The sequence below is a fragment of the Lasioglossum baleicum genome, chromosome 7 (genome assembly GCF_051020765.1).
Source record: "Lasioglossum baleicum chromosome 7, iyLasBale1, whole genome shotgun sequence".
Lineage (NCBI taxonomy): Eukaryota > Metazoa > Arthropoda > Insecta > Hymenoptera > Halictidae > Lasioglossum > Lasioglossum baleicum.
This window is the reverse complement of record NC_134935.1, coordinates 1363035-1374844: the sequence shown is the minus strand read 5'-3', so window position 1 is coordinate 1374844 and position 11810 is coordinate 1363035. Positions and strand designations below refer to the sequence as shown.

Here is an 11810-nt window from a genome sequence, read left to right as displayed (position 1 = left end):
TCGTTTTATGAAGAGAAGAACATGATGCGAACGTGGAGAACTATTCTCAATTAACCAGTCAAAAAGAATCTCAAGAAACTATTCCTAATCTTGGTGAAACAAAGAATTTCGAGTTAACTAAAGGCTCTAATAAAAGATCTCTTTCCTCAACTACGTCAAATACTTCTCGCAGCGTCTCGATGGACCTTAATAAAAAACTTTCTGCCGTATTTTTTAACATCACCTCAGATAATGAATTAGCTGGTGCAAACTTCATGAATCCTACCCCAGCCAAAAAGTTGGTCGCTCCAGCTAAGCAAAAGAAAAAAATTGTGAGCTCTGAAGAAGTAAGTGGCTAGCTCTAAAACAATGGACGATTTGGATGAAATATTAAAACCAATCAAGCATGTTCTCACTCAACATCCTGACACATATATTCTACGGTATGATCAATATAAAGAATTACTATCTAAAGCCAAGGGCAATGCAAACATCATTCAACTGGCCCACTCGTTCACTGACGATTTAACTCATCTTGTGAAGATGCTTCGTGACGCTTACTCCAGTATCTCTAATAGATCTATTAAAAATAGAATCTCTAGAATTATCAAGAAGTTGGAACTCAACGTCAGGTGGTCCGAAGATAAGGAAAAAGATATCTCTGGCTCATCTCGAAACCTTGGAGCCGACTCTGATGTGACCCTATCAGTAGAAGACCTTACTCGCATTCCACAGAAGACTTAAGCTTACTTATACTGAATCGTGAACAATAATAAGTCGAGCCTTCGCATTAGCACTGACCTCAAAGTTCTTTTTGGAATTGTCTTTTTGTGCGAATCCTTTCTTTGCCCCTTGCCTTATATGTATACATAAATTCCTCAATGCTTACCGTTTGCATCTTTAGAGTTGTATTCGGAAATGTTCCACCATATTGTCAACCCTAGATTCTAAGTTATGTGGGGTTTTATAGCTTAATAAAAAAAAACTTCTCATTCAGTTTCGATAAAATTAGAATTTCTTTGACGATGGCAAATATTACGTTTAGCGGACTCGGCTAGAATGACCCTGACCTTGACGAATGTTACTCTCTCGAGTAATCTTGAAAAGGTATTAGCCGTAGCTTGATGTTTATTAAAAAGTTATTAACAAAAATATATCAATGCCACGTAGCTGTGCGTATGTAGTAGGGTGGACCTTAGCTATACCTGATATATAAAAATATTTCTTAAAAATTTGTTTGGTGCCACCCCCTAAAATTATCACAATAAGTGGAAAAATGACCAGGACAAAGGGCCCGATTGGACCACGAGCTCAAAACTAGCGCGAATCAAATTTGAAAATATTGTATTTCGGAAAATCGGTTTTCTTCGTTATAGTATGTACATCGTAACTATTAAAGGTGTGCGGGTACCCGAGCATCGGGTCGGGTCGGGGTCCCGAAAGTTTGTAATATTCGAGTACCCGATGGTGTTTTACAGTTATTTAAATCGAAATATCTCGTGAACTACTAAATTTTCGACATACATACATAGGTTAGTACTTTTTTGTAACGAATATCCAGCTACATCGACTGATGTATTAAAAAGTACCTCATTCTATCCAAAAAATATCGATGACCTTGAAATCTTGTAAAAAAAATTACCTTGAAAATTTTTTCTCTTACACCGTTACATGTAGCCCTTCAAACAGTGTAACTTTGTCCTGAGAAGTTTTTTTGTACAACGAAAAGTAACGGAGATATTTAAGTGTTCTGTTTCTTCGGACTCACCCTGCCGCCGCGCCGCACAGTGGTGCGAGCAGGGAAAAAAATCAATTTTTCGAATGTTAGGTACATAGATTTTTCATTGCAATTTCGTTTACTATATAGTTAGAGTATTTAAACCAATAAAAATTTTTTATAACTATCACTTATTTCTATTAATAACACTGTTACGGATGACGAACAGGTGTTCAATATCATCTCTGGCAGAAACCGTCCTAGATAAACGAACAGAGCTACCCTAGATAAATCTACATAATTGTTTAGGTTAGTTTAGGGCCCAAACGTACGCACGACCAACTGGTCGTTGACAAAATAAGAATGTTCACTTGAAGGGTACTGACAAGTACCACCCGTCATTGCAGGGCTATATAAGCCCTTACATTTCTACTCTCGTGGGCTAGTACTGTCGTAATCACGAATAGTGTCGCGTCGTGCTGCATCTCGGAAGTCAACTACCAGTGAGATCGGACATTCGTTCCTTTTGAATCAAAGTTTAACCGTACAGATTCCGCGAGTTCGGTCTAAAATCTGTTAGGCAGTGACAAGGTTGCTCCGAGTCCCCCGCATTGCCAGTGCGTCAACACCGTGCGTCTTAGCTTAGGTAATATCACCTTTCAATTCTTTATATTCCAAATTCAGTCCATTCGCGACACAAATACACTTGTAGAACGAAATTCTATAGTAAGAATATATTTGTCTTCTTTGATAATTAACTCAAATTCATTAAACCCATAATTATCGTCCAATATCCTAACCAAGTAATTGAACGTCCCCACATGATACAATCTTACCGCTCGGATTGTATCAATTAAATTATACTAGTTACGAGGCTTACTAATTATCCTAGCAATTCCCTGATTAACCATCAGGTTCTTTCGCGACATTCCAACTGTCCGAACAGAGATTTATCCAACCTAGCGGCTCCCGAGTTTTGCATTGGGTTCGTCCGCATCCTAACAGCTCCCTGATTTCGCATCAGGTTCGTCTGTGCTATTATACAACCTCCTAGCAGCTCCCCGGTTTTGCATCGGGTTCGTCTGCGCTTGACTCCATTCCTAGAGGCTCCCTGACTTCGCGTCAGGTTCGTCCTCGCTGTCAATAATCCTAGCGGCTCCCCAATTTCGCATTGGGTTCGTCCGCGTTCCTTAACTAACAAATTTATATCATATTCCTAGGGTAATAACCCTTCGCCGGCCACTCGTGCTGCTCGCGGCCCTGGCTCGTAACAATAATATGACATGAAAGTTTGGAAAAAGGAAACCTGCGATTTTGGCTTATAAATGCGTCTACGTATAAACGCAGCCACAAGAATCTAAAACATTATAACACTTGAACAATATTATAATTTGATTGTGTTTATAATAGATGATTTATTTAACGTAGCTTTAATTAATGTAAGTGTCATTTATTTATCTAAAACACAAATTGAAAAAGAGCTATTTTGAATAGTAGAATTAAAGTTTAATTTGACATAACTTGTTTGCGCCAAAAAGCGCCAAGATAAAACTTGTTGCAAATCATGCAACACACTTTAAAGTACGTATCTAACCAGGTTTGGCTGCGAACTCCTGCGAACCTGGCTCTGCGACCAATTTTTTCTAACTATAGTCAGTCGCATGTATCCGTGTACGCTCTTTAAAACGGAATAACTTTTCTAAACTTTTACCAAACGATCTGATTTTTTGTGATTAATTAAATGCAGTTGTTTACTAAATAACCGTTGTACCTGTGGCATGCTTTCCACAAATTTTCAAGAAAATTTGTTGGATGGTTTGGTTTTTATAGATTTTTTTCCGCTTTTTGGCCATTTGGCACCACTGTGCGCCGTCCTCACCCTGGAGTCCGAAGAAACAGAACACCTAAATATCTCCGTTACTTTTCGTTGTACAAAAAAACTTCTGAGGACAAAGTTACACTGTTTGAAGGGCCAAATGTAACGGTGTAAGGGAAAAAATTTTCAAGGTAATTTTTTTTTACAAGATTTCAAGGTCATCGATATTTTTTGAATGGAATGAGGTATTTTTTAATACATCAATCGATGCAGCTGGATATTCGTTACAAAAAAGTACTAACCTATGTATGTATGTCGAAAATTTAGTAGTTCACCAGATATTTCGATTTAAATAACTGTAAAACACCATCGGGTACCCGAATATTGCAAACTTTCGGGACCCCGACCCGATCCGAAACGACCCGACTGCCTTCGGGTACCCGAAGTTTATAAACGTTCCGAATCCCGACCCGAACTCGAAATTTCGGTTACCCGCACACCCCTAGTAATTATACATTTTCATACACCGTTGAATTTGTCTTTTTACATTCTATAAAAATATAAAAACAAAATATACTATTATATTTTTAAAAAATGGTTTCATTATCACTATACTCGTCCCATAAAACAGTTCAACTTTCATCTAAAGAATTTTTTAATTCATTTACAAATAATTAAGATATTTAGCGTAATCACATTTAAACGCTCGCGCATATACAATGCACACAGTAAAAACGAAAATATTTGCAATTATATTCTAGTTTATTTAGACTTATAATTAATAATATAGTTAAAAGTAATGAAAATTCTATATTAATAATTGCTCATTCAGATTTCGCTTGTACTACATAACAATAATGTTAAATTGGCACTCCAGGAGGTACCTATTAACCAAGAGAGAAAGTCCTTTATAAATCTTGTGACAAGTTCTCTTTTGTGGCATTAGGGGATACTGCTTTCTATATTCCATTACATTTTCTAATATACATACACTGTTTCTCCTCTTCGTTATTTTGATAAGATTTTATTGTATTCCTTCATAAGTTTGGCACCACGTTCAGCAGTGTCATTTACAATTGTCAACTGATGTTCCTGCCAATTTTAAAATCGTTGTTATCTTCCCACGTAGAAAGATCTCTTCTCAGAAACGCCGTTGGTATCGAGAACCTTTTAACAAAGTTCTTGTGTTCGGTTTCGCGACATCGATTGTTCATCGCGTCTTTCTATTTTCTATTGCGTTACTTCCAAAAATCGAACGTGAGACATCTGCTATTCCGCGCGGCAATCGTTTTATATTTTTACCACTCGTACCGTAATATCTAAATTAACTAAGTTTTAGCGATTTTATGACTATAACCGCGCTACACTTATCCCCTTAGACCATATTGTATACCTATAGACCCGGCGCAGATAATTTTCCCCTCGGCAAAGATGAATTCAGATGAAGACAGTGTGACGTCACATTCTCGAAAGATGTATAAGCTATGCTCATCGACAGTGCCTTTTTTTTTAAGAGCGAGGGGGAAAATGACGTTACGCACACCCCAGAAGGGGGTAGTGTGGGACTCAGGCCGCGGATGTTCGGCGTACCCATACCCACTAAAAACCTAAACCTCACCCGGGACGTGGTCAATGGACCGCCCCTCTACTTCCAAACTCAATATGTACCCGGAAATGCCGGCAAGGATCCGTGTCAACAATTCACTTGCCAACATTTTTTTCCTCCGGATTCAGCCACTCTTGTTCTTGGTTCTTGCTCATCGACAGTGGTTACGCTTGGTTTATACATATAGGGGGTGAGGGGGATCAGCGGATGCGCCATGTACATGTATCCAGTACGCGGGAAGAATGGACAGGATAATTTCAAAGAATTTGGCATTGTATCATGAAATTATCTATTATAAACTGTATTTGAGATACAGACGTTTATTCTGTATGTTTTATTAAGATATTACAATGAAGTATAATAAAGTAATAATAGTATTATATATTATAACTATTTTAGGAATCGCGCGCTATATTTGATTCTGAAGATTAACAACTTTCGCATATTATGCAGGTTACAAAATGGTTTTTTACATATAAATTGATCACATTTACAACATTTTAAGGTAGTACTGCTAGTTTTACACAATTTACATTTACCTCGCTTGTGATTAGTTATTGCTAGACTGCGGATCTTTATGCATTTACAAAAGGATTGAGTAGATGAAATTCAAAATCGCGTTGATAAATTTAAAAAATTAAAAATGTCAATACATGAATTCTTGCTCTATTACAATCATTCAGGGAAGAAATAGCATTCAATTTAATTTCTATTTCTTGCCATCGATGTAGACAATTTTTATTTTCAATAGAGATTACGCTTCTCATACTTTTTTTCTTATTGATTAGAAAATAAAATCGCTTTGGTTAATCTACTGCGTATTTTTTTACGGTCTACTGTACATTGTCCAATGTGGTACAATCTTACATTACAATACTTATATGATATTAATTTTATTATTATAATTGTACAATATGGTTCGCGCGTCTCCATGCTTGTATCATACATGTGTTCGCTTTAATTTTTAAATACTGTAGCACGAACATTACTCAAAATTTTTACAATTAATTTTAGCATTACATTTTTTTGAGTCAGTCTATTTGCTTTCCCCATGAGGCGTATTTTCGCTTCAGCAATTTTGCAAATGTGTATTACGTCATTTGACGGCACAGTCAACGCTTGCCTATTTTGGCTGTAATTTTTTAAATTTATCAAGGTAGTCTTAGATTGCTTGTTCACTAATGCTTGCAAGCATACTTCGCATTCTATACTCTTCCTCAAGCTGCGAATTACAAACCCTGCAATATATTTAACCACGTCGTTGACGTAATTGGATAAACTATTTAATGCAATTAATGATGTGATAAAATAATTGTGCTCGTTATTAATTGCTTCGAGTGATTCATCATTTTCTGAAGCTTCCTTTAAACAATTATCTATAGTTTTCATTCTATTCCCTTTCGAACCACTTCTACTTAAAATAATAGTTGGTATTTGCTCAATACAATTGGCTTGTAAGGAGCCAGTGACCCCAGTGTGAATTAGCAATTTTTTATATACTGCTTGAAAAAGTTTTGAGTTAGGATTATTATTATGTCCTTCCATACTTCTTACAGCACTGAAAAATACTTCCAGATGATCTTGAGAACACTTGTATGCTAATAAATATTGCAATCTCTTGTTTTCTTTGTTATCTACATATTGATTGAATATATGCACGAGGGATCGTAAACTGGTTATGTTATAAATCCAATAAAACCAGTTTTATTTCGACCCAAGTGCAATGGATCTTTGTTTGGTCCATATGTTAACGAAGTGATATATTTGATCACTTCGTCAATTCTTTTGAAAATAGAACCTTTAATGTATTATTGTATATCAGCTTTAAAACCTTTCTCTAATAAATTTCGACTATTTAAAATATCAAATGCATCATTCATGAAAATGATGAATCGCTCTGTCGGTTCCGTATCTGTAAAATTTTTGTTGTAATTCGTTTCTCTTAAGTACTGTAGCGCTTTTGCAACACTCAGAGAAAATGTCTGTGTGCCGCCAGTCTTACTTTCATTTTTTCCTGGAACCAATTAATATGGTGCGACGTTAATTTTGTTGCGAGATGCAAACCTTCTTCCTCTTGAACATTTACTAAATGAATAAAATGCTCCCCCACTTAATTGGATTGTTATTGTCGTCGTAAAAAACTTTGAGTCCCCAAAGTATTTCGAACAAGTTTTAACATGTGGAGTGGATCCAGAAACAGTTGAATGTTTTCTCCTGTTACTGGATGAGGAAAACTGGGGTTTAAACAAGCTGATGACAGATGTGCTCCACGGCACATTGCCATAGCTAAATTTGCGTTGGTGCCGTCAAATGTTACACTGCATATTGTAACTCCACTATCATGGAGCAATTGCAGACACATTTTGAATAGATTCCTGATAGGCCATCGATTAAAAAATAGCCTACCGGCAGTTTCCACCTATCATTCACGCAATTTAGTAAAAATACAAGAGCTTCCTTCGCTTCTACTGGATTATCACTTTGCTCATCCGTGCCAATGTCCACATACCTGCAATGTAGAATACCTGTATGTATTATTGGAAACCTTATTGACGACAAATAATTATTATGATTTTGTAGCGTATAAAAGTACATATACTTGAAATATATTCTTAAAACTGACCCAACAAAGTTTTTGCCATCCCACTCAATCTTTTTATGGATTGCCATTTCGTTAAGCATTAACGCACAAACACATGATTTGCCTTTAGCTCGACTCTCTTTAACCTTAATTTTTTAAGTATGCATGGATTCATTATGAAAGCCAGGTTTACATTCAATTGTAGAGTACCACCTCTGCAGAGTTCTGGGATGGGGTATGTAATATGTTTTGAAATGTCTGTCTGACGTAATTGTAAGCTTTTGGCGAATAAAAAATCAACGTGAGTGCAAATGTTTTCAGAAGATTTGGGTATATCGTATGTTGCGACGCTAACAACTGTTTAAAGAGTGTTTTGGTGCAAGGGGCAAACTTTCCTAAAGTGAAACAACAAAAACAGAGATAAAACGTAGAGTTGGTTGCAATAGAAGAAAATAGAAGAAAAAACATTCATATACAACACTTTCAAATACTATGTAAAAGCAAAGTAAAGCTAAGAAAAACAAAGCAATTCGAAGCAAAGCAATTATGTAAGTAAGAAAATGTTTCAGACTTACGTTGTTGAAGTTTATACGTACCGAAAGATGTATAGAGGCTTCTTTTGTAATCATAGCATTATTTTGTAGCTTATCCACCAATGTTTGTAGGTCAGTAACTCTTTTTTCAAGCCTTTTAGTTTTATCGAGTAATGTTTTTATCACTCTATTTTTTTTTTTAATTGTCGCATTAACAATATTCACATAGTTTTCTTTATCGTCTTCTATGTCGGAATTTGTGAAATCTCCAAGATATACTTTCCGCTTCCTTATCGAGGACGTCCCCGGTTCAATATTTTCTGTTACTGCGCTCGTGGCATTTTGCTCATAATTTGGTTCAGCAATTAATAGAGTTGGTAGAGCATCACATTTCAATGCCAGCCGCGAACTCCACCCAGATTGCTTAAAACAGTCATCACTGAAATGCTTGGAACAGACTTGTGCCGTAGCAAAAAATTCGATGTTTGTTCGTTCAATCCATTGCTTCCTTAAATCTGGATTCTTAGGAAATCTGCAATTAATGTAAAGCAAGGGACAATAAATAACCATTAATTATTTGACAACCATTGCAAAAAAACCTTGTGTATAATAAACATGAAATATTCATTTTACCAGTTACAGGTTATGCGATATTGTATTTGGCTACATAATATCAAAAATTAACAGTAATAAAATACTTACTGATGAAATGATACGTTGGTATCAGAACTGTAGCTTTCCCTGCAACTTTTAATACAGCACGTTCGCACCATTTGGAACAATTTCGAATCATTACACAAAATTCACACGGAGCAAGTGTATAATGGCGTAGTGTCGGCGTCGCGTCGGTCTGCCGTTTCAGCCATTTTGAAATTATCTTAAGACTTATCTTGTGACGTCACGCTGTACGTTTATCTTTGCCGAGCTGCACTCTCGGTTTTCCTATACACATATAATATCTTTTGAATCACAGATTGGGAATAAATAAACCAAATCAGTTTCTCTGTAAATAAGAGAAACGACAATTAAAGTTTACTATTCGTCTCTCCTTCACAGTTCTGCTTCAGTCACCTATGTTGTTTATAACAATTAATTATCTTAGCACGTGCTCTCACTTCTAAATCTTCTATCTCTCTCCTTGTCTCTCTCTCTCTTTCACTCGCTAGCTGTCGATCCATTTAATCATCGACGAGACATCTAGCAGGTGTCATAGAAGCGCGCGCGGAGCACTGATATATATGTATACTATGGATTGGAGATTCCCATAAGCCAGCCGTACAGCGGTTGCGGCGAGTTGAAAAAGACTTTAGATGCCACCGCTCCACCGTTCGGTTGATGTACTAAAGGAAATAGCGCGAAGCTTGAAAAATATATAGTATATAATATTTGTTTTCACGACTCTTTTTTCTAATAAATACGTAAATCCCATACTCTAAAGCTCAATTAATGCAGAAATTCAAATTCTTTGAAATTGTGAGATGTGCAGCGTTTTTCCTTACAACTGCAGATATAATGTATATTATATTATGTATAATACATAATGTAGTACAATCATATAATACGAATTGCTTGTATGATGGTTAAAATTCAGAAAAATTAATCAGAGCATATGAAATTCATGAAAACAGTTAAATAAATATATAAATGTAATATTAAACAAACTAAAGTGAAGCAAAAAGTGAATTTGAAATATTTGTAAAGTTTTGTCGTTTGCTTTATTGTTTGAGATAAAGGAGATGTAGGAGGAGCATTAAATGAGAAATTGAATTCATAATAATACTAAAATAAATTTATTAATTTTATAATAACAAAAACAAATAAATCTGACTCGTAGAAAAGAAGATCTTTTGGAATCCACGTGAATCCAAGTCAGTACTTTATATTCTCCCAAACGTGACAGGGATCCTGAATTATGTTAATGTTTGGCTCGCCAGGCACGGGATGAGGAAAATGTACCTTGAAGACATCGTACAGATTCTCATTGTCTATTTTTGTTTGATTTGCATTTACATGCATTCGACCACCCACCCAATTGCTCAACCGCAGCAAAATGGTCACTTGGCCCATCAAGAGTCAAAGAACACACAGTTACACTTGCTTTCTGCAGTCGAATGAAGCTTTCTCTCAATTTTGCTTTTGCTTCAGCATTTAATGAATTTACCAAGAAGTAGCCAATTGGCAATTTTCCATGTGTTTGTAGCATGACTACCATTAGCACTACTGCGTTCTTTGCCTCAAGAAGGTCATCGCCACCGCTTATGCCCACATCTAAATCCACGGGACAGCGTATTATACCGTCTCGTCCCCTCTGACAACCTTTCTTTATGCTCATCTCATCCATTACCACAGCACATAGTAATTTTTTGCCTTTTTTCTGTAAATCACTCGACATTTCTTTTAATGTTTCAAATGACTGCTCTGTAAAACCTGGCTCAGCATCGACATTGCTGTACCAGATTCTCTGTCTTACTAATGTAGGAATATGCTTTTGGCGAATAAAAATGCACCGTTAATGCAAAAGCACGTAGTCCTGGAGGATATTTTTCTCTGGTAAGTTTACCCCTATTATTCCTATTTTTGATTATACGATGAAACAATTCTAAAGAAATGTCTTCATATGCAGATAAACAATAATAAGCACTATCGGGTAATAGCTTTTTTTGCTTTAGTGCTTCCACCACCTCCCGTGAGGAATTTACCGTATTTTTCAAACGTCGAACTGATTCGCTTAGTGTCTTGATTTTTCTTCGAGATGCGTCCAATTTGCTGCGTACACTGTCTAGTTTCCTTTTCATAGTGCGTGGAGTGTCCTCATAACGGTGGTCATGTGAAACCGGAGAATATTTCCTCTTCAGTGCACCTGTTCTATTTGGTGGGGAGCATTTCTCTGGACTAACTGTAATGAGAAATAGTGCTCAGTACTCACACACAACACATTAACATTTTATACTACTTTCAATATCTCAATAATAATTCTTCAAGTTTTCTTTTAATAATATATGCAATTAACTGAAACAGTGTATTTCAAACTTATTTCAACTTACGTATCTCATTGCCTGTTGCAGGAGAGTCACTATATTCCACTATTTTGCCTGCCTCTGGGACTTGATCAATTATTGAGGCTGGTCCAGCATCATAATCTGAAATATTTATTACATAAGCTAATGCAAAGGTGTAAAGGAACTTTCATTATTACCTTTTGTCAACATAGACACACTTTCTTACCTGCAAAATTAGTTTCCATCAAAACGTTCCTCCGTGGTTCACAATTTTCTTTGTCAGAAATTATAGCCACATCTTGAGCTTCATCTGAAAAAGATATAATTGTGGACATATCAGTCATAGTATTTACATTTAAAGCAGAAAGAAAAACTTGCAAAAGACAAAACATTCAAATACATTAACTATCAATTTCTGTATATATACTTTTATAACGGATACTTAGTTTAATAACTTTTATGAATGATTAAACACTTTTTTACCTCTACAATTTGTTTCAACCAAAACGTCCTGCTGCTTTTGAAGGCTTGCCTCTTTTTTTAAGACTGTAGGCAGATTCCTGGCTTTAAACGTCTGCG

General features: G+C 36.0%; 2 protein-coding genes across 12 annotated transcripts in view; one reads left to right on the top strand and one right to left on the bottom strand.

Annotated features, from left to right (window-relative positions):
• Nucleotides 1-11810, top strand: part of LOC143210726 (Y+L amino acid transporter 2-like) — a 694702-nt gene that overhangs the window by 64608 nt on the left and 618284 nt on the right. The gene's annotated exons all lie outside the window — the stretch shown is intronic.
• Nucleotides 5364-9433, bottom strand: LOC143210186 (THAP domain-containing protein 2-like). Its single transcript, XM_076426788.1, has 4 exons — nucleotides 8935-9433; nucleotides 8296-8764; nucleotides 7742-8094; nucleotides 5364-7627 (listed from the first exon to the last, which is right to left on the bottom strand). Exons 1-3 carry the CDS (start codon nucleotides 9003-9005, stop codon nucleotides 8050-8052), a joined length of 585 nt encoding a protein of 194 aa, XP_076282903.1. The 5' UTR covers nucleotides 9006-9433; the 3' UTR covers nucleotides 5364-7627; nucleotides 7742-8049.